The sequence below is a fragment of the Lepisosteus platostomus genome, chromosome 8 (genome assembly GCF_059453375.1).
Source record: "Lepisosteus platostomus isolate fLepPlt1 chromosome 8, fLepPlt1.hap1, whole genome shotgun sequence".
Taxonomy (NCBI): domain Eukaryota; kingdom Metazoa; phylum Chordata; class Actinopteri; order Semionotiformes; family Lepisosteidae; genus Lepisosteus; species Lepisosteus platostomus.
This window is the reverse complement of record NC_142618.1, coordinates 46,690,333-46,714,075: the sequence shown is the minus strand read 5'-3', so window position 1 is coordinate 46,714,075 and position 23,743 is coordinate 46,690,333. Positions and strand designations below refer to the sequence as shown.

The 23,743-nt window shown below is 35.9% G+C and overlaps 1 protein-coding gene across 4 annotated transcripts in view; it reads left to right on the top strand.

The window, feature by feature from the left end:
• Positions 1-23,743, top strand: part of gli3 (GLI family zinc finger 3) — a 162,729-nt gene that overhangs the window by 101,292 nt on the left and 37,694 nt on the right. For all 4 annotated transcript variants that reach the window (XM_088643716.1, XM_088643714.1, XM_088643717.1 and 1 more), the window contains 2 exons: positions 16,412-16,617; positions 21,092-21,247. In XM_088643716.1, coding sequence (XP_088499842.1) covers positions 16,412-16,617; positions 21,092-21,247 — 362 coding nt within the window. The remainder of the gene's footprint in view (positions 1-16,411; positions 16,618-21,091; positions 21,248-23,743) is intronic.

Sequence of the window (23,743 nt, the reverse complement as noted above, 5' to 3'; positions counted from 1 at the left end):
TGATTAGTCCTTAACTCCCAGTCACAGGTATTCCAGGCAGGGGCAGACTGTGCGTTAACTGCCTGTAATGTGACGGAGCCAGCCACATTGTTAACCCCATTAGCGTATAGGGCATTGCCCAATTCCGGCTTAATGAAGAAGCATTAAAGAGAAAATGCTCTCATCTTGTAAGTGGCATGTAGGGTAGCACTGTAATTCCTTTATATGGGAGTTTAAATGATGTTCTGTGTCCCCACATTCAATTGCCTCCTGATAAAATATATTGGGTTTGTAAAATTGTCAGTTCAAGATCCATGACATACTACCTATGCATAATTAAGTGTAGCGAGGTGCACTGTCTAGGTATGTATGACATGTACTGAGGATAAGCAGTGGCTCGCTTGTATGTCTGTGCAATTAAAGGGAAACCCACACAAGAAATGATGAAGCAATTATATGCCTAAGCCAGCTGAAGCTATTTAAGGAACCCTTGATTGGGTTAGACTCACTGCTGTGGTATAAAATCAAATGGAATGCATATTGCATTTTTCAAATAATTTATTCTTTCATTCATTAACTCAACATGTATTTTACGAGCACAGTAATGACTGTGTGCACATTAGAAATAACTGAGTTTTAACTACTACAGACAACAACCACAAATTCAAAGCGTTTTCTCGTCTCAGATATCTATTTTATTTCTTTTTGGCCTTCAGGCATTTTCGGAAATTGTAAGCATAAATATGGACAGCAGTAAACTGTTCTGGATCAATGAAATGTGCCGAACCCTTTTAAAGACTTGTTTTTCAAAAACAAAACTGCTTTTTTCTTTGGTTTTCCTGGGGGTAGGAGTGAGGGTGGAGGATAGCTGAACGAAAGATGTGTGTAACGAAAAGGAAAACACTGGTAAATTTAAAGATGAGAAAATTATCTGAAATGAGTAAACACTATATTCCCGGGCTATATTAGTTCCACACCTAACGCAAAAAAAGCTGTTTCCTCTTGTTAAATATGTAAAGGCTTTTTTGGGAACCGAAAAGGTGGCTGCTGTATTAATTTTGTTTTCTGAGAACTCCAGAAATGCAGGAGAAGTACGAACGTGGGTCACCTGCCACTTGTAAAGTCGTGAGCTTTTCCTTTTTTTTTCGTTTTGCGGATCCAGAGGACAGCCACTCACAAAGCGAGACTTCATGATTAATGGTGTTTATTCTTGACAGAAGCCTCCTTTATTTATCTGCATTGCAGTTTTACTGATATTATCAGTCACCTGAATGAAAAATATTCAGTCATACCAATTTTGCAGTATAAATTGAGTAGAGTCACTTTTTTTTTCTCCACTCTATCTTGGAGCCTTATCATCTGCACAGTAATTTTCTTGCAGGGTTTTGATATGGAGAGGCTGGCTTTAGCTGTATTTGACACAAAGCCTCTTCAATTTTCATGAAAAAAGGAGGAAAAAAAGTTCAAGCCCGCTCTTAGAAATGTGTGAAGAAAAGTATCTTTTTCCAAGCAATTTCAGGATTTGGAAAGAAAATAGAGATAAATACTTTAGCACAACTCAAAATGGAAAAAAAACCTCTATTTGTAATACACTCCCAAATCTTTACATGTCTAATACTTTTTACAGTGCTAAGCTGGTTTCTCAAGCTATAATATTTTAACAGTAACAGTGAATATTGAAAGTGATGAATGAAGCAGACCTGGAAAAAGAGACTTGAGACTGTTTGGCAAATTGTATGATTACGGAGGTCCTTCGAGACAAAAGGTGTCCTCTTTTAGAACAGTATTCCGTGCAGCCTGCTTTTTCTGTGGTGTGCAAACCATTTTCCAAGTGTTCATTTTGTGAATATCATTTTTTCATGTGTATTTTTTTCTTAAATATGTAATTTATCTGCTATATTAGTTATTTTTATTTTAATGTGACTAAAATAAATTACATTTTGGCCTAATATAAAACAAATGCTGGCAAGCTGTGAATATTTCTTTTTTGCCTTCTGCCCCGTCAGACATTAAAAATGATTTCACATGTGTATGACCAATGTATAGACCAAATAGTAACATATGTAAATAACCCTACCCACAAAAGTGCTGATAGATTTAATAATGTAATGTATACATATAAAACTAACAGGATTTTTTAGTCTTAAATCTGGACATAATCATATTTTTTCCTTACATTTCTAGTACAAATAAGAATTTTCCTGAGGCATTTTAGATTGATACATTTGGGGTTTCCTGAATAGCTCAACCACTTAAGATGCTCACTTAGAGCACAGTTGATCCCTGTTGCCAGATATTGCTGGTTCAAGTCTGGGTTGTGTCACTGGTCAAATGTAACAGGGATTCTGCATGAAATGGAGCACAGCTGGCAAAGCCTTGTTAGCACAGGGGGTCATCTTGACTTTTAGCGAATGATGTCAATGAAAGATGTTCTGCTCCTCCAGTCTGGGAAAATTCTACACCATGGTCCCACACCATGGACTTCTACCATGACTTTAACTGGTGGGCATGTCTGATGATTTTCACACTGCTCCAGCTTTAAAACAAAGTCTTAAACAATGTCTTATTCATAACTGCATGGCTAGATAATTGTCCACACTGTTGACAGAAAAGCTACATGTAGAGTAAAGTCAGATTTTCAAAATAAGAGTTTCTTTGATCCGATTAAATGTAAAAATGCAAGCCGAGTTCATTCCTTTTTTAACCAATCACATTTTCATCCAAATCTGACTTCAGTTGTATTTTTCTATAATGTCTAGTACTGCATGGGCTTCCTGAGTGGCTTAACTAGTAAAGGTGCCTATCAGGGTGCAGTTCAAGCCAAGTACTTGTTACTAGCCCACTATGACTAGGATTCCCCCTGCATCAGCGTGCCGTTGGTCAAGAGCTACTGATGATAGGGTGGGAATAGTCAACCAGTGCTCTCCCCGCGCTCAGCAATCCTGTGACCCCTACAGCCAGTTGCTTGTAGGTATGTAGTACTGTTGGATGATGGACGAACATCTTCTGGAATAAGTGTTGGACCTCTGGTTCAGGACAATGCTGTCTGTGTCATGCGGCAACATCACTGACCCCAAGGTCGGCAGATCATAAGAATCTGCCTCTGCATCTTATTTCTCCCCTGTGTGTGGTTGTGGAGTTTGTGTCTGTTAGCTGTCAAATGAAAAATACAATTGGCGACTTCAAATCAGATGGTTATAGTATAACAGAAAATAATTGACAATTCTGAATTTTTATGTAAATGTTTATTAAGATGTAAAGTATTGTAGCCCTTTATGGTTTGTATTTTGCTTCAGATATTAAGCCTGCAGAATAGCTTGCATGGCACATCTTGCTGTTTAACTACTGTGAACAGAAATAAGCCTCTAAGAAAGCTGTTAAAAACTTTAAAGTGAAATCAGTACTTAATTACTAAAGATCAATGTCTTCTATCAGTTACCACATATCTCATCATATGTTGCAATTCCAAGAGGCTTGACACCTTTTGTGATGAGAAATTTTAAGTTTATAAAGGTGTGCAGAAGTCATATTCCAGAGAAATTCTGGATTCAGTCCAGAAATGAGCAACCAGGTGCATTCCGGGGCTTAAAGGAATGTCCTGCATTGACAGACTGAAGGAAATTAACCCTTTATGTCTTGAACAGCAAAGGGAGAGGACCTGATCCAAGTATTCAAAAGCCTCAGAGGCACTGATATAGTTAGCACTGTGGACATCTTCAGAGTAAAGAATGAAACACAAACCAGAGGATACAGCTGGAAAGTATATGGAAGTGCATTTGAACCTGAGAACAGGAGGCAGGGCTTTGTGCAAATTGTTGTGGTTATTGAAGTTGATACCCTGGGTTCTTTCAGGCAACAGCTGTGTGAAACCCTTGGATCAATTAGCTACTAATCACCAAAGATAAAGATAACCTCTCATTGACAACTATTATTATGTGCCTACTGTATGTATTCACATTTATAAAAAGCACAGTTTGGCCAGTTTTAATCGCAGTGAAAAATTACCATTAAAGAGAGTTTCTGGGACATGTGGCAGGCAAGGAACAGTGTAACAAAAAATTTCTAGGACATACAGAGCCCATCCATCTACCATCAGTAAACTTTACTAAAGTTACTGACAGGAAGCACCTGTAAATGAACCAGCCCATCCAAATGTGACTGAAAATCCAAAAGGGACCAGCTGGTTGACTGCTTCTCTGCAATAAAATATGTTTTAAGGGATTATTGACAAACAGCGGGTTATTTTTCGTTTGCTTAATCTCTATTCATTGCCTGCTTGTTGTGTCCAGCTATTTTTCTTGCTACGACGTATATACATGAAAGCTGGACACTGCAAACAGTCACTGGACAACATGGAAGTCTTTTCTTTAAGAACAGAAACATGTACACTTAGCAGAGCATGTTCCCAATGGCCGGGAAACTGCTTGGAAGCCTTTCTTTAATCCTCTTGGTGTTGCTTCATCTCCTCAGAAAAAAGGTTTCCACGTAGCCACATGCCCATTGAGACAAAAACACATACTGTAGCAAGGTTGTTCACAATATTTCTACTGACATTTTCTATCTGGCACATTTCTTTTGTCAGCAACATGAATTGTACAGATCCCCTCAAAGTTTTGCACAGAGGGTGATAAGTGAAACCAGCCAACAGTCTGTCAACAGGTGTATCCTCCATTAGCTGAAAGTGTGATTTATATGGTCTTTGCATGTAAGACCTTACCCTAGAGCCACATTGTTGACCACATATATAAAACTCTACAATGGTAGCAAAGCTTGAACTTATGTACTGTAGCTCTTGGGGCAGTGTATTATTTACTGGGTGAATTCCCTGTCCAATTATATTGTAGAATGTCAGTAAAATACTGTATAAGGTAGCATTTCTTTTTGTACACTAAAGCTGTTAATTTGCAATATGTAATTTGCGTTATATACTCACTTCTTCCCTAGTTTCCATAATTATTTCTAATAGAGTACTCTGGCTTTAATGGTGGGAAAATAAAGCTATTGCTCATTTGCTCCTTGAAGCCTGACATTTGTATGAATGGACACTAAGCCTAAGAGGGGCCTGTAGGCATGACTGCTATTGCTGGAATTAATCTTTTTTTGTTGCAATTACAAAGAAACAACAAGAAAAATAAAAAAACACAAGTAACTGTCTCATGAGTAAGGTATATGTACTAAATCTCAGAAAGGTTAATGAGTTAATTGAGTTGTCTGGACTGCCAATTTCATTACATAATTATGTAACCTAGCACCTAGCAGTACGCCTTTTTTTGTAACATAGTATTGTGAAAAATGAATATTTTCAGAATTGCATTACATTGTAGGCATTTGTAGGAGGTATGGCTTCATTTTGATATATAAATGAATGAATCAATCAGCCAGGTAATCACTGACACCTCTTGCTTAGACAATAATGAATGGACACATTTGTGTCAATAACTAAAGGAAAGCTCTTTGTCTCAGTCAGACTTTTTCTCACTAAAGGACAAAAACACATCTCATCACTGAAATACTGTATATTTTCTTACATTCACCATGGTAATTTTCTGCATATTACTGTACATATAATATACAGTAGTATTCACAGAACCCACAAAGAAGCTCAACTTCCCTTTAAGGCGCTTAGGAGATATGCTACCTAATGCATTATTATACTACAGTACCAACATGCTTATAGATGTGCTGTGAGCAGTTCTCTGTATCATAGAATGGGAGTGATGTAAGATCATCAATAAAGTATATCTCAAATGGCTATATAAAAATGCAAATGTGCGAAGCTTGTAGTACCTTGTACATGTATGTATAATATGAATGAGTTAAATACTGTGAATTAACATTAACAAATGAAACAAAAAATGCTAATACTTACCATTGAACACAAAACTGAACATTTCTTGCAAAAATGTTTTCAATGAAAAGAAAAGCTTTCATGTAAAATTTTTAATTGAAACTCTCAGCAAATGTAGGCTTAATTTAAAGTTGTACAAATTAAAGGCAAAAATGCAACATTGCTCTGTGTTTTATCTTTTGTTTCTTTTTTTGTTTGTTGGTTACACATGGCAACTAGTACAGTGTGTACTTCAGAAAACTGTAAATTAGCTACTATGGTGTTTTCTTCTCAGTGGTTGTTTTGGTGAACTGGCATTCTTGAAATGGGACTAATAGAATATGGATTAATCCATAAAAATGTATTATCTTTATCTGTAGAGTGCGTCTTTTATGCTATGGCTTCATTCACAATTAGACTTAGTTTAGACTACAAATTAATGTATTTTTTATAACTCATGTGAACTACAAACCCATCCCATAGATATGGCAGTACCAACTGTCTAATACATTGCTATAGGTTTAAACTTCTCGCAAAGATTGTCATGCTTTATTTAGTCCTTTTACATCTCTATAACAGTCCGAAACAAACATAATGACTAAAAATTATTTGCTGCTATTAGGAGCGATCACAATGGTGCCAGATTTTGCTCTCCTTAATTCCCAACATTAAGAATAATTTTTCGTGGTTTATAATGAACACGTGGTGACTTTAAATGTTTCTGGTGAAAAGAATCCTTTTCAGAAAAATCCCACTCTTATGTTATAGTTGCATTGCCGACGCTGTTCATTTCCCATGATAAGTATAATAGCTAGACACAAAATGATTCTGGCTCACTGAGCTACTGAATCCTATAGCTTGCTGCTAAACACAGATAGGAGGCTGCACATGTCTGTGTTATTACCTGAAAGCTACTGTCAAATTAGCAGCATACAGCTATTTTTTAATTACACTTCTAAACCATTTCACTCATCATTAGCTATTAAATAACTGCTATATATTTGTTCTATTAATATTTTATCTGTGCCATCTTTTGTCTGACACTAGTGTGGCAAACTGTGAATAAACATGAAAGAACAGCATTGCGTAATGTAAATAATAACTTTTCGCTGTAACTATGATGATATATGATTTTGAGTATTTTTATCATGTTACAGTTTTTCAAGTTCCTGTTTTTCATGCGTGACTAAGCACAGTCTAATTAAAAACACAAGATGTTTTTTGTGAAAACAGCAATGAGCACAAAAGAAATCTAGTAGAAATCTACTTACGCAGTCAAAGACGGTGCAGGTATTTGCCCAGACATCAGCATCACACTTGTATGCATGCATGGTCATAAACTCAAGACTGTCCTAATCAGTCATCATCTAATTCCAATCAGTGGGAAATGCAGACGTGATCATTCATCTCTAGAGTAATTTCTGAGCAGGACTTCATAATGGCTAGAGAGCACATTAGTCACTGCGATAAGAGCCCTTGACACTTGCCGAGAGAATGGCTTTCGTCCTAGTGACATACCCAAGGAACATGGATGTATTTAAGGATTTCCTAATTTAACAAACAGGCTTAACTATTCAATGTTTAAAGAAAAGGCTTGCAACGGGCGTGTGTGAGAGAGATAAAGTGGACAGAAGTTTGCTTGGTCCGTATAAATAATGAAAAACAAAAAACTAAGTGTGGGAGAATGTGTTTTGTGTAGTCCGGTATTTGTCAATGAAGAGATATCTGATGAATGGAAGATTACATTTCATTTTTAGTTTTATACTGCCAGATTCTGTCTGGAATAGATGTTTCACACTAAATTAAGAGTCAGTGTTTTTTTTCCCATGTTGACCTGTGACAACACAGTTTCTCATAGGATGTTTCAAGTCAGGGAAATCATTGATTTGTGTGGTTAGGGTTCCTGTCACTCACTTAGATAAGCTGCTGTCTGTGGGGCTACTCACGTGAAGGCCAGCAACACGTCTGTGATATGAGAAGCTTGAAACAGAATGATTAAGACAGATCAGTAAACAATTTATAACAATTTCTTAACAGGGGCCCAAAGTGGCAACATGTATTTAAAGGTTGTCTATGGCCTTATGAAATCACATAAAATATATTTTGGGTGCATATTTTAGCTGCTGCTTCAGTTCTGTAAAACACTTTACAGATTTAGAAAAAATGTAGCTGTGTTCAAACAAATAAGTACACCAAATTGATTTATCAAGTCAAACGCACACTGATCATTTTTTCAGTTTTCCTATTCACACTTAGACATCAGATTTAAAGAACATTCCACAACAGGAGTCAGTTATCTAGTGATTGCAGTGAAGAATGTTTCTTTTTTCCTCCTGCCTATATTTAACAATACAGTGGATTTTGTTAACTGTGGACACTGAAATTAGCGACACTGAAAACGTTAAAATATGCTGTTAAAATATGCTGTAGTGAATACGAGATTTGTCAACATTACCTTTGATAATGTTTTTCACTGTTAATGGAAGTACACTGAATTATATACTGTACATTAAATTAACTAATGAATGTCTAGAGGTTAAGGTGTTATTGGTTAGTTTTGCCTAATTACAGTGTGTTATTTTTGTAGTTGCAATTAAAGTTCTGAATGTTTGTTTGAAAATTGTACAAACATTTAAAATTACTTAAAAAATGTTTCAACATCTTTCATAAAGACCCAAATATAATTAATCTGTTGCAGCCTATAATATAAACACGTTTTAATTTATGAGCATCTGTGATCAATAACCTGTAATTATTAATTTCTGCCAATTCTTACTCTTGACAGTACCATACTTGTCTCATCGCTTGATTAGCTGGGAAATTGGTTGCTTAATAAACTTGTAGTATCATTATTTCCTCCCCAAACCCTCTCAAATATCTCAATTACAAAGTCAATCATGGCAGCTCTGTATAAGCAGCCAGCCTTCAGTTCAAATCATATGTCAAGTGTCACTCACACAGTGTTTGCTTATCTTGCGAACATAACAACAAAACAGCTCCTAGATCTTAGCTTGCATTTCATTATAACACAAAAGTCAATAGGGACATGAAATAAACAGCTTGTAACAGCGCAGAAATACACAATACTGGTAATACATACAAGTTTGCTGCCTTTATGTTTTAAATTGGTTGACATTCAAATTTATAAGAATATTTATCATTGTAAATGTGAATGTATTAGTTTACTTCTAAAACCGGATTTGGTTGTACATATTTTAAATACAAATGCATCTGATACAAACACTTAATTTACTTGACTATTGGTAGATGGATTTGGTAGAGAAAATAACGAAGATACATTAACACAACCATGTGAGTTTTCAGTTCAACTTAATAGTAATATTTTTAATTGTATCTTCTTAAAGATGGATCAAGATTCCCAAGAGCATCATTTATGGTGAATCTGAAGAAATGTATCTCCTGCACAGACTTGTAACCTTGATTTCTCCCAGTTCTATGTTATTTAAAATTACATTGAAAATGCTCATCTCATTTTCTGCAATTTTGTTTCATGTTGTGCTTTTCTGTTTTCTTTGCTATTCACATCTAGATTGCTTAAATTACCCATAATGACATAATGGAAATGATTTTCAAGACTGATCATAGAACTTTGCCTTATTTTCTTGACCAAGAAAAACAAAAGATGTTGGTGATAATTTAAGTGTTGTCCTGGTAGGCATGCAATTATTCTCATATGGACTTTTTAACAAAATAACTATTGCTGAGCACACTGTAACATTTATTGTTTCATGCATACATTATTGTTATATGGAAAAAATCCATGCAGCACAGCACAAAGAAAACGGTCTGACAATAAAAATGCATGAATGCTTCTGTACTCTGTAAACTATAAGAGATCCAGAGGAATCTGGTATAGACGTAATTTCCAAACTGTGAATCATATGTACAGTAAATGGAATCAGGTTTGCATGGATAGAGGATTATGGGGATTGCATTCCAGAGTTTCGAGACTTTGCCTTTGGAAGAACCTTGTATTTTTTTCCCTTTATGCACAAGCTTACTACGCTTTCAAATATGTCAGTCTACCAACGTAGCACTGTAACAGAAATGTTTCTTCATAGCAGTGTATGAAATGCAAGGATTGTTTTATCTATCATGATAAAGAAGGTTTTCACTAGGGCCAAGGTAGTCAAAGCACCTTAATCTCAATTGGTCGTAAAGGATTAGTGCTGCTGCCTCACAGACCTTGGGCCCTGGGTTCGATTCTGAAATTGGATGCTTTCTGTGTGGAGTTTCCCGTTCCTCATGACATAGTGGAGTGGCATCTCATCTAGTGTTTTCCACCTCACACTTCGTGCTTCCAGGATACTTTATCGGGTGCCACATCCCTTAACTTTCTGATGATCAGTGGATGAAGGATGTTGTCAGTATAGTACCGTCAAGATACTCACCTACACCTGACGAAAATAACATCCATCAATTGTCACTAGAAACTGGACAAGGTTATTATCTTAGATAGCTCAGTACAAATCACATCACCAGGGATTTTGGCCTAATATGTGGTGATCTGGAATGTAATTTTGTCTCCATCCTGTCTAATTCAGACAAAACAATATCTGAGTTTGGGAGTTACTGGAGGAACATACAATCTAAGTACAAGTTCCAAATCTGGTACAATGGGACTTATTTATTAAGAGGGTGCATATAATATATGGAGGCTGCTCTTCTGGAGGTTGTGACAAATCCTGACTATTTATTTCCATGTTGGTACATAGAAAGTCAGCTCCTTTTCAAAGAAAACAGGCAACATAGCCCTATACACTTGGCAGTGGGATCCGTGCTGCACTTGTACCCAGATTACATTCTCACAACAACCCAGCAGAAATGCACCTTTACAGGAGTGAGGAAAATATTGAGGGAGGAGGGTCAGTCTTTCCTGCTCTATCCCAGTGGATAGCAGTGCTAAAGGTCCTCTGTGCTAGTGGACTGCATTGTGTCATTTCTTATCACATCACTTCAGATGGAATTAGAAAAATAAGGAGTATTTTTTTTTCTCTGATGGGTATTTATTATTGCATACCGCATAGGCATTTGTTTCATATGAGTGTAACTTGTTGACTGGATTGTTGGCCAGAGGTACTTGTGTTTTGAAATCAGGTCTCAATGGTGTTGGAGTCTTAGATTCAATAAGGTAAGGGAATGGAAGAGAGCAAACCCCTCATTACATCTCAGTCAGGACCTGAATCCCCCCTTCTTTGAATGAGGAGGACTCTTGTTTTTGCTACTATTGTTGTTTGGGATGGGGAGGGGAGGTGGTGACATTTTGTTAAAAAGCAAGATTAAGGACTTCACCTTTGTCATTTTATTTCCACTTTCGTTTGGCAGCTGCTGTGTATCTTTTTATTCAAAACATGAATTCCTCCTCTACATTGGTTATGGTTTCTGATACTCGTGACTAATTTTTCTATTTTGTCCTGGAACGCATGTGGGCTGAATTCTCCCTCCAATCGTGTTAGCTTTCTAAAAATTTGCTTCCAAGGAGTAATATTGAAATATGCTATTGTTTGTGTTTTAGGGGGTTCTTGCTCCTTGGCTGGAAATGAGGTATGGAGTACCACTGAGGGGAATCAGTGAGGCATTTTGTGTAGAGGAGGGAAAATATGATTTTTGTTGTATTTCTGTTTGGAAATAAAAATTAAATTGCAATAAAGAACATGCTTAGATAAAGATAAAGCACTGAATTGCAATTTCCTGGAAAAGACCAAAGTGTACATTAGCTTTTCTGCATCTAGGTGGAATAGATGTTAACCAGTGCTGTGAATATTATGGAGATTAAAAATTTCACAATGGTGTGAATATGAGCTTTTAATGCAAGTCTTTGATGAATAATTACAACAGGAGCTGGACTTAGTGCAGGACAATCAACAGGCTGACACATAAGTTCATAAGGAAAACTTTGATCTTATCGGTGTTTGGTTGCATATTTTATTGCAGACATTTTTCAAATTATCTTAGCAGAGTGAAAAGGTGCATATTTTCTATTATAAATGTTTTTCTAAATTATTTTTTAGATTTTAATTTTTCCTGAACATTGGTTAATGCCTGCTCATAGATGGTTAACATGAACATGCTCTCTTTTCAAAATTTTAAAACAGACTTTCCCAGACATCCACAGGGAAAAAAAGTATTTTTGAAAACCCCAAACCCACTAAACCTTTCATATAAACATGCATTTTCTTTAAGGATCTGTAAATAGCTTTGGTGCTAAACCAGAACAGCCTTATATTATAACAGAAAATGGTTTCCATATGCTGAGAGGAGACACATAGATCTGGTTTAAAATCCAGATTGCAGGATAAAGTTATAGACAAGAATTAGAAAACAGAAAAATAATGTATTGCACTGTGTCATGACCCTCAGAAGCAGAGGGTGGAACTTTGATGTAAATCTTAAATCTGGTGTAACTGTGATTACATCCTTGTAGCTGATAACTAGGCAGAACTTTTGCTTTTATCAGATGCTAGTCCATCATGGTTTACGCTAAACTGCAAGCCAGATGATCAAGACGTCAGGAAGCCTTTATCCTACCAGAATTGCTGGAACACATTCCCTGCTTTTTTCACAGCATGCCTTTTTGTTAAATGCAAAAGTAATTGGAAAAACAGAAGACAAAAGCCATTTAGCAGTGGTCTTCTTGTTATGTCATAACTAACACATGACACATATAATCATTATCACAGAAGTGTGGTATGTCTGTACTGATATGGATAGATCCCTGGAGCACTGTTAACGCATCAATGTTGTTCAGTCTTTTTATTAATCTACATATGTATGTTATAGACACAAAAAAATGAATGATACTTCAGAAAACAAATAGAAGTTATTCTTGCAACTGACAATAAGATTATAGCAGATAATTAAATGCTATTTCTATTTTTGAAGCCTTACTGTATTTATCTTATGACCTAAATGTCTGTAAAGTGTCTTTAGAAACAAATACTGTATGTAGTTAACAGGGACAGAACTGAGAAAAACATTGTTGTTTCAATAAACATCTGCAATTACATCCACAAAGGGCCCTGTTCTGTACTATAATTACCTAATCATTTGAATTAATGTGCAGTCACATATTGCAATTTATAGACTTTATGAGCTACAATTAAAATATTCTTACATCTCAGTTCTGTGCCTTTTCTGCTGTCTTTCATTTTGAAGAGTGTGTAGCTACTCTCTGTCTCAGTATGCAGCGCTTTAAAGGCAGATACAGTATGTGCACACTGGCATGCTTGCTTTGAGCACAGGTATTCAATGCACAGTGTAAACACTGCATATCATAAGGGGCTGATGGGAGAGGTGTAGATGGTCTTGGCTTATCTTCAGACTGCAGCCTGCTGTTGTTGCCTCAGTAACAACTACCAGTACATTTTTACCTTTATGGAGACATTTGCATGCTTAGTAGATTTTAAACTGGTATATTAAAAAGGGTGCATTATTGTAGGATTCCCCAACAAGTAATAAGCCTACATCGCAAGCTACCATCCCAGCATATCATCTAACATTCACCTTGATCCTGATTGAAATATTGTAGTAATGATAGCACTGATGTTACACAGACTGACTTCTAAAGTTTTATGGCCATTAAGCTTTTGAAGGCCTGAAAGCCATACATTTTCTATTTGAAAAGAAGACCTTTAGACCTTTATCATGAATGGTCCTTTATCCTGTGTTAAGAGCTACAAGATTTTAATGTATCCAATGAAAATAGTCAATTATTACACTTTAAAAAATAACGTTTTTCTATAATATGAAGAATTGCTTCACATGAAACTCTTATGGTGATTGCAGTTTAGCAATAGAGCAATTTTTACTGCAAAAACGATTATATCCCTTGTAGCAATGAATGTATCTGTATTGTTTTGCTATGGTTTTCAATGTAGTTCCCACATTAAAAATAGTATTAATGTATAAAATACAACAATGCAGATTTCAAAGAGAATTTGACAAGCATTTTTCACATTATTTCTTAAGAAGGTTACAAATAGCCCATCAAGCTTTTTGTTTGCAAGGAGATTACTTATTTAAGGTCCTTTTCCAGCCTCTTTGGAAGAAGTGATTGTAGCTTGTTGTAAACGTTCCTTTGCACACAGACGAGTGCCTCCTGTTCTGAGTCTTTATCAGTTTCTACTCTGGTCCTGTTTCACTCTGGATCTCCAGGGATTTTGAGTACTTGCATCAATTCACCATTCAGTCTCGTTCTAAACCAAAGAGATTTAGCTATGGTAACTTGTTCCTGGAGGGTCAGACAATAGACTTGTGTTCTTCTTTAGAGTGAATCTGTATTCTTTTTTAACTGTGGCCCCTACAGTTGTAGTTAATATATATATATATTACCATTATATTAAAACATATTTCAGTTTTAATTTCATTAATACTTGTCAGAGACATAATATATAAAGTATAGTGGTTTATTTTGAACCTGATCCAGTTAAGAAATAGAAATCATGAGCTGTGATGTTTTTTGGTGAGTTCAGTTATCAGATGTTAGAAGGCCTTTCGAGTTTTATCAAGCTATTAACAAGCATGAGAAAAGGTTACAAATTAGAGGAGCCTATTCCGCCTATCAAATCAGAATTTTGGCACATCTAGTCCAATATTTAATAATAGCAGTATTTCTGGACCTCTTCTAACCAGGAAGACTTTGGCATCTTCATTGGGAGCTTTGAAGGTTTAACGAACATTCAAAATGCATTTCTTAATCTCATTTCCCTTGTTTATTTAATATCCTGTGTCATTTCTATAGTTATATTTATAAATATGCAAATGAATCTTTTTGACAGGGAGCATTTCTAGTAGCACATTACTAAGAGTCACAGACTTGGTTCTTCAGCATCAGTTTGACTCTGACAATCCCATGAGCCTATACATCTCTCTGGTGTGTTACTTCAAATGTATTGCAACAGACGCTCATTCGTATGTGAGCTTGAGGAGATGTATATAAATGTACTGCGGAGTAGTGACACTGGACAAGAAAACAAATGAGGAAATTAAGGTTTTCATCTTCAAAGGTGACTGTAGTATTTTTAATCTACTGTAGCTGTAGCCTAATTAATTAGTACAGCAGCTCACTATACCTTCATAACAATAAAATACTTGTCAAGTTTTCCATGATTTGGAACAAAAAGCGCGTAGAAGCCTTGATGCAAATTAATAACTTACAAACAGCAAACTGGCCAAAATTAAATGTAAAGGAATGCTACATGACTAGAAATACATGCTGAATATGTACTTGTAGAATGCTAATTATGGGACATTCTAAAGTCCTACTCACTGTTGCAATTTATTTATCTCTTAATATGCAGCTGTTTTCAGCTGCCATTATTAACAAGGTTCCCTTTGTGGTCAACATGTAAGTTTTTCTTCCATTGCATGCAGTTGACTGTTTTCTTTTGTTATTTCTTGGCCAACTATAATTCTGTAGTGTTGATTGCTTTTTCTCAATTGTTGATCCAGTAAAGTAAAGCAGTATGTGTGTCCTAAATCACAGAATGTGCTGAAGCTTTCATCCCATTTTTGGCTGTTGGCTTCCTGTATTTGACCAGACCTAAGTGCTTTCAGATGTAAAGCTTTAATACACATGTTTAGGGTCATTTGGAACTTGGGTGAAGTTCATGTGTATAATCTGCTTATCCCTGTCCCATGGCATCTGCTAAGGTCACTTAATGCCAAACTCTTGACTATACTAGTAATCTATTTCTTCAGATAAGCTCTCATGTAATCTTGAGCCCTTGCCTTTGAATATATTGTATAGAGAAATTACGGTCGAATTACTGAATACTTTGAAAACTTCTAGTAAGGCATTACCCTGAACATAGTGGCAAAAGAGACAGCACCTTTGGATGGGAATTAGCTTTGAAGGATGCTATATACATGTTGAGCTGCTATCTTGTTGAACACAAATGCTAGCCACTTAGAATTGTTTACCTTTTGCAGAAGCAGTTGTCAGTTTTATGTAGTAATCTTCAGTCCTATAAAGGACTGTTTTTTCAGTTTAAACACAGGTGATTTTGTGAATATGTTACAAAACAATTTACAGAATTACAAGCGCAAACACAGATGTTTCTAATAAAAAATTTGCTCTCTGGGATTGCTCACATGTGTAGTCATGTAAAATTTCTACTCAGTCATTAAAGAAGAATTATACGAATCAAAATGGCCCCATCCATCGAGTTGAACTTCTTCTTGCATCTTATGGGAGTGTTTCACCTGTTGATGCTGGCTTTGATCTTGAGAAAATTTCAAAAACGCTATCATCCAGAAAGCATTAAGCAATTTAGATCCCATTCTATCTCTTTTTTGTCCTGAAAATGACTGATGTGAATAGGAGTGCCAGTACTTTTTGTACTGGACCACTGTAATATAGTAGAAGTAGCCATATGCCTTTCCTGAACATCTTTGTCACATAGTTTTTCCTTACTTTTTCAGAATGACGGTTGTGCTGTACACTTTAGCATACTTCCGATGCATGTATTCCATTCAACAATTCAGTAATATGTATTCCGTAGACTGAAGTTTCAAATAGTGTCGACGCACAACATGGCTGTACAAAACATAGCTGACTTGCGTTTTTTTTTTCCTGTGTTGCAGGCCTCCTGGTCTTCCCAGCAGTCCGGCATTTTCTGATATCTCTCTTATCAGAATCTCACCCCATAGGAATCCTTCAGTGGGTGCAGAGTCTCCCTTCAACCCCCCACACCCATACATCAACCCTTACATGGATTACATCAGGTCCCTTCACAGCAGCCCTTCCCTGTCCATGATCTCTGCCGCCAGAGGACTGAGTCCCACCGACGGTGAGTTTCAGCTGTGCTAGCCGCACTTCTCTTCACTCAAAGTACATACTCCGGACCGCTTGTGTTGAGTCAAGATCTGTAATGAACAGGTCTTGAATAAACACAGAAGTCTCTTTCCAGCACACTCACTCCAGTTGAACATCATTAAGAGCTGCTTGTTCTGTGCTGTGATCGGATCTGATAAGAAACGATCAGTGCTTTTTGAGTCTAACCCCAAGTATGCTGGGATTTCATCACTCATGTGCAGTGGACTGCACATTAACTGAACTAAGTGAGGCTAAATTAGCCAGACAATTTATGGTCATGACATTTGGTCTTCATGGAGCCCCAGCCTCTTTCCAACGATTAATGGATAAGCTTTTGGAAGGATGTGAGAAGATAGCAGCATATCTAGATAACCTTGTTAACTTCAGTAACACATGGGAGGAACACCTGGAACACCTAGAAAGAGTGCTTAGCAATATTGTGGCAGCAGGGCTTACTCTTAATATGGAGAAATGTGCAAAAAGTGAATGGGCAAAAATGGGCAGAAAGTTAAATCAATCACCTGGGGTATAAAATAGGCAAAGGAAAGATACGACCGCAAGTAGACAAGGTGAAGGCCATCCGAGATAGTCCCCGACCACAAACAAAGCGCCAGGTACGCGCATTCCTTGGCTTGGTCGGCGTTTTATTCTTGCAGAGGAGATTTGTTTATAAACAGACCCTGGTGCAAACTCCTTTCATAAGACAGACACCTGGAGAGCCACAGTCCAGCAGGCCTTATTGGTCACTGCAAGTCAGGAATGGCCAAGTGTGCTCCTTAAGAGCAATTGGGTGTTGGTCTTTTCATTTCCAACTATTTGTTTTCTAAATTGAACAAATCACCTGTTTAAGTGGTCAAACATGTTCCAGTTGTTCAGAAGCTGATGATTTAGTGGTGACGCATGAAGATGTATTTCATTTATGTTTTTGTAGATACAAAATATTGAAAACTTTCTGTTAATTATTTGAACTTCTAATCTTATCCAAGTCATGAATTACGCTAGAAAAAGTCCTTAAGAGATCAGTTTTGTATAATTTTTCAGTAACATTCATGGATTTCTCAGGAATGATTTCTGTATATTTTAAGAGAGCAAACCTGCATTTATTCAGTTTTTTTTTCATAATTTGATCTGTGATGTGCAAGTAATGGCTATGATTTACAGACATAGACGTGACCAATAATGAAACTTTATATAAGATAACATTTATATGATTTCTCAGAATTATTAAGACAGGACTTTTTAGTCAGAATTCAGAAAATATCAAAATTAATGTTCCCTTCCTAATGGTCCTATTATTTAATTCTATATGACTAAAGTTACTTTTTTTTCGACTTTTAGGAATCCACAGAGACTAGCACTGGATGTTTAACAACTGTCGGCTAAAGCTGTTGAATAATGAGCATAAGGGAAAAACAATCAAAACAATCATTCTAATAAAATGCTAATTTATGTTGTTTTTAAATTCTAAATGAAAGCAATTAGGTCATTTCAATAAGCTGGTGATTTTTCCTTATATAGCACAGTGCATTCGTTATTATTAGTTAATCCAAACACTTCTGTAAGAACACTCAGGAAGTATTTTAAGTGCTTCTGGAAAGATACCAGATTTGTCTACTACTAGGGAAAAGCAATGACCTAATGCACACTACTTCACTGCACTTCATCTGTGTGCTGCATTGCCTTTTGTCCAGGCTTCTCCTGAGCTGAAACAATTGTTCTGAAGTATGGTTTTGGGGGGAGAAGGAGGGTGGATTTCTGAGGATGAATGTGGGCACTTCTCACCATACCTTGCATCTGCGAACCTAAGCTAATTAACTGAGTGCTGACTTTCTTTTTCTGGAGAAAACATCTATTCATAACCACCATACCTTCTTTTCCCTTACCATTACAATCACAGAGACATACAAACTCAATATTATGTGTCTAAATCAATCAATGCTGTTCAAAAGATTCAGCAACAGATATGCACAAGAAGCAGTGTTAGAAGAGGTTTGCCTTTTTAGCATTTGTCTCTATAGTCTGATTTGCTAAGAACCATTTGCTTTTGTGGAGGAAGAAAAAAAAAACATTTAAACAGGTATGAGTCAGCAAAGCAAGAGAGCATTAAATACTGTATGGAACTGACGTTTGCTATTGAAGTTCATGTTTGGAGATGATTCAGTCTTCCTACAGCCAGGACACCACTTCTGTTTGATAAAACATTTCCATGTTTATATTTTTCCCTGAGCAGCTGCTACCATGAACTGCGTAGTGTCATCTGTTTGAGACAAGTTATTCTTTGTTTCAGTCATCAGTCAGCAAGGGCAGCTTTTCAGTATAAACCATTTTGTGTATGTAATGTCCACAGACCTTCAAAACCCTACTGCATAACTACCAAGAACCAGCACTTCTGCTATATTAAATAAATATACATACAGTATGTACTTTAAATTATTTTTTACATGGGTACAAATGAACCTAATGGCTAACTCTAAGTGTCTTTTTTTTCATGTTTTTATTAGAATAATTTTTTTTAAAAGGATTAAAAAAAATCTTATTTTTATTTCCTTTGTTGTGGAAAGGAGCTACAGTATAGCAGTTCGAGATTTGGTCAATAAATTCAGTTTCATAATAACTATATTTGGATTGATAAGTTTCAGTTTATAATTTTAATTTACAATTTGCTTTTAAAACACATATTGTTACTTTAGTTACTTTTAGTTATCAAATTTTGCTAGTTAATGAGATGTGCAGAAACACAGGCACAACATCTTAAAATCTTAATTTCTGCGCAACCTGGGTGTACTGTATACATTTGTTTCTGACTAATTTTGTTGGAAATGCACCTGACTCCTCAATTCTTCACTGTAGAAACACAGAGAAGGTTTTACTGTATCAGTGCCTAATTTTTTTTTAACAGTTGATGGTTAATAGTTTTTCCATAACTAAATTAAGTTCTTGGTGAGCCCGTTATTTTTCTGTTTAGTAAACACTAAAAAAACAATCTTTGTCTTATCTTTTGGAGCATTTTTGGTGCTTGCCTGCCTAAATGACTGACGTGAATTTATTTAACAAATATGATTTTACGGCATGCTGTCATTTTACTCCTTCATGTATTCAAGCAGACATTCTGAAACCTAGCATACTCACTAGATCCATTACTTAAAGCACCAAGATGCCTTTGAACTTCACAGATGATTAACTTAAAGCAGTGTCTGTGTTGAAGATGGCCTGAATCAGACTCCTTGTGTAAATAAAGACCAAAACGGTACAAACAACATGTCTGGAGTAACATATTGTTAACGTTAGAAGCTACAACAGCTGCATAGGATCAGAAAATGTTTTGATTGTACATGTTTAATTAAAGTGCAGCGATTCAGTGTTAACATTTTTTTTAGTTGCTGCTGGAGTTTTTAGGCCAGCGTATTTAATTCAACAGGAAGACATCCATCAGACATTAATCCAAAGAAAAACCAGCCAGTTTATATTGTCATAGACGGTGAAAACTACATAGCAATCTTTTCTGTTAGGTCTGCCTTGCAGTTCTGTGCATTCTTTAGTACAATACTTATTGTGATGTTTTATAGATAAGACCCTATAGGCCTATAGACTTACCAAGTTGTCATGTAAATGCATATTTCTATTGCTTTCTGTCAAGTTGTTTGGTGAAACCACAAACCTGCGTGGTGCCAAAATTTTGATTTAGCAAAGCCCTCTCCCTCTGAAATGAAAATGAGACACATAACAGTTCAATCCAAAGCACACTTAAGCGGAAAAATGAAGACAATTAAAATTCCACCCCCCAAAGATATAATACCCAAATCAAATTAATTCAGAATTTTCTTATATTTGTAGAACCAATCAGGGATGCATATTGCACACATATAGACCAGTCTTTAGAACACTGCTTTTCATCCTTTTTTTTTTCCTCGGGAATTAGCCGTAACACTTTATGAGCTAAACTGATTTCCCATTTGCATCCAGAACTATAGAGCATTTTTTTGCATTGCTGGTGACAATATGTGCAAACCACGACTCACTGCCAACTCTTTATTTTTAGACTGTAGGAACCATTTCAAGGACTTAGCGGTCTATTACTAAGGGAGAAAAAAAAGGGGAAAAAAGATGTTGCTGTTTCTTGATGTATGCAGATCTGAAGGGCTTTGTCTTAAGCAGCGTTCAAAGAATGTGAGCAGAAGGGAGTGCAGGTTGAATATCTACACCATCGCTGCTGAAAATGATAACACCGTGGGGATCATCACTAGCTTGATCCAGAGTCATTTTAACGAAAAAAGTAACAAATTAGCTCCCACAGAATTCAGACAAAACGTAGTATCTCTCATACAGTATATCATTGACTTCTCCTGAAGTCAAGCTCTGGCTTAGAAGTGATCATCAAGCAGGGAGCCTGGGACAATCTTTTATTTTTATGAGTTAATCAGTTATTTTTTGTTTTTTATTTGTTTTAGCTCCCCATTCTGGTGTTACCCCTGCAGAATATTACCATCAGATGGCCCTCCTGGCTGGTCACAGAAGCCCCTACGCTGATATAATCCCATCAGTCGCATCAACAGCTGGGGCTGGGACCAGTGCTCTTCACATGGAATACCTGCAGGCAATGGAGGGTGAGTAATCAAGCCAGCAGTGCTCTCCTATGTGAGAGACATAAACTTGCACACTTCACAAAACAGTTCTTAAGTTCCCGTGGTGCTCCAGAAATGGAGGACGTGAACCTTAAAAGCAAAGAGTGGCAAAATATTACTCTGGGAAATGAGTTCAGCTGTCCTCTCCAATTGCTCACTGCACAAGTGTGCAGAAAAATAAAAATCACTAGGAAGCTACACCCATCTTAAAGTAACCAAATGAAGTTGCTTTGGAACAAGACAGCTTTTTAGTCTTTAATAAAGAAGGAACTTTCAGTCAGTTAAAGCAGATACCAAAGCCTTGCATTTATTAAAGAAATACACATTTGATCAGATAAAAGAAAAAATTAAATATTGATTCCTACATTGTAATATTGACCTTAAGGGTCAATACTGCTATTCAATGATGTAACTGAGTTTTCTTAGGAGTTTGATGTTTTAAACGGTAAACTTTTTTTTTACTGAAGATTTAATACAGTTCTTGGTAAATCTGTGCACATAAATTGAACGGATATTAGTGAGGAAATAAAACTGACAAATTATGCGCCTGTTGTAACCCTTTTTCACAAATATCTAATTAAAAATATTAAATATCTTCTTTTGAGATTGTACTACCACAATATTGTGATGATTGGAAGGAAATTTGCTACAAACCAAAATACAGTTTTTAGTATTTTATAAACATGGTAAACTATTTAGCAATGAATGTCACAACTAAACCAAAGCAAGAATGTACCTAAAAGGGGTACAGTTGCTTCTTTTTCATTAAACTTGTACTTACAAACTCTTCTGGTATCAAGCTCACTGCTTTAACCATTTGCTCTATTAAAATAATATTTCTAATGTACAGTATAACTTTTTACTTGTGTTCTGTAAGTTACAGAACTCTTTATTTGTGACTTGTATGGTCTAAAGATTTTTAAGCAGAATATAAAAAATTACAGTTTTGCTTCTGAATTAAATATAACTGTAGTAAACTTAACTGATTGCTAGAGCACAAGGGAAAGTAGGTGCTGCTCAATTTTATAAAATCACTGCTTATATTAATATACTGTATATTATATTGTTAAACATGCTGTGATTGAAAGTTCAATTGTAGGTAATTTGTTAGACTAATTCTGTCATTTATTTATCATTTAGAATTACTATATTGCTATTTATTTTGACCATTAGTGGTTAAACAATTTGCACACATACAGTAATGAGCAATGTTTGATGTTTTGAATTGGCTGTCTGGAATTTTCATCAGACAGTTGTGTTGTTGTTTGTCTCTCCTCAAAATACAGTTTGAGTGTTTTAGCACCATACAATATTTAGTGTTTAGTTAGGGAGGAGTTCAAAATTGAAACATTAAAATGTAGCCAAATTGTAACCATGCCTCAACTGCATTAGGCTTCATAATTAACAATAGTATTTAAGTGGAGTAAAAAAAATGCACTAACAGCATTTAAATTAGGTATTGTCTTAATGTGCTATGTAGGAAAATGCATAGCAGTAATATGCTAATGAGTTATTTTAAAGTGTAAATAGGAAATTAAACGCACAGTGAATCTTAGGAAGGTCAAGCCGTCTCACCTCCCTCTATTTGATGAGAATGTATTTAGTCAGGCAGTTGCAGCTTTTATATAAATAGGGGGCGAAGTTACCCTTTTACTCTGTACAAACTAATTAAAACTATCTAAAGTTGCATGGGTATCAGAAAATTAATTGCTATTAAGTGGGAATTGGAATGTCCCACCATTCATCAATGTAGAAATCCTTTCTTCTGTGTCAGTGTTTTAGATTAATAGACTGAAACAAAACAATTAGGGAAAATTTAAATAGAGATGTTGGCTTTTTTTTCAAATAAATCGTCTGTGATCATCCCTGGTAATAATTCATTGCATATTTTAACAATGTGTGTTCTGAGTTAGAAAATTAACACTTTAAAGTTCCCTGCAAGAATGAATGGTGATATATAATGTGTATTTAGGGTTGTTAGCCAGAATTTTGCTGGCCAAAATCAGTTTAATAACCTAAATAATTAAAATGGAAAAGGGTATGACAAGGTTAAAGGGAGTATTGTTTTAAAACAGTAGTTTCATTTGACTTTTAATGTCAACTCTTTATTCTCCTTCCTATTGCCTATATGTTAAACAAATATTTCACAATGTTTTCCTTGTTTTGTGGGGTCATATTTAGCTCCAAATACACTTTAACTTAAGACAGATATCTTTCATTTACCGTGATGGAGGAGATACAGACAAAATCCCAAGTGAGGTAAATGAAAGAAATAAAAATGTAAGCATTTTAAAACATGTTTTGCTTTAACCATCATGGCTTGAGGGATAACAGCCTACAGTAGGTCTGTGGATGAAGCAGCCAGACTTCCAGTGTATGATGAGCCAAAGCTTTGCCTCTTTGGTAGTAGCACTGGGCTGTGATGGGAAACTATTCTGAAGAGCTCAGAAAGCTCTTCATTTGTGCCTTAATGATTGG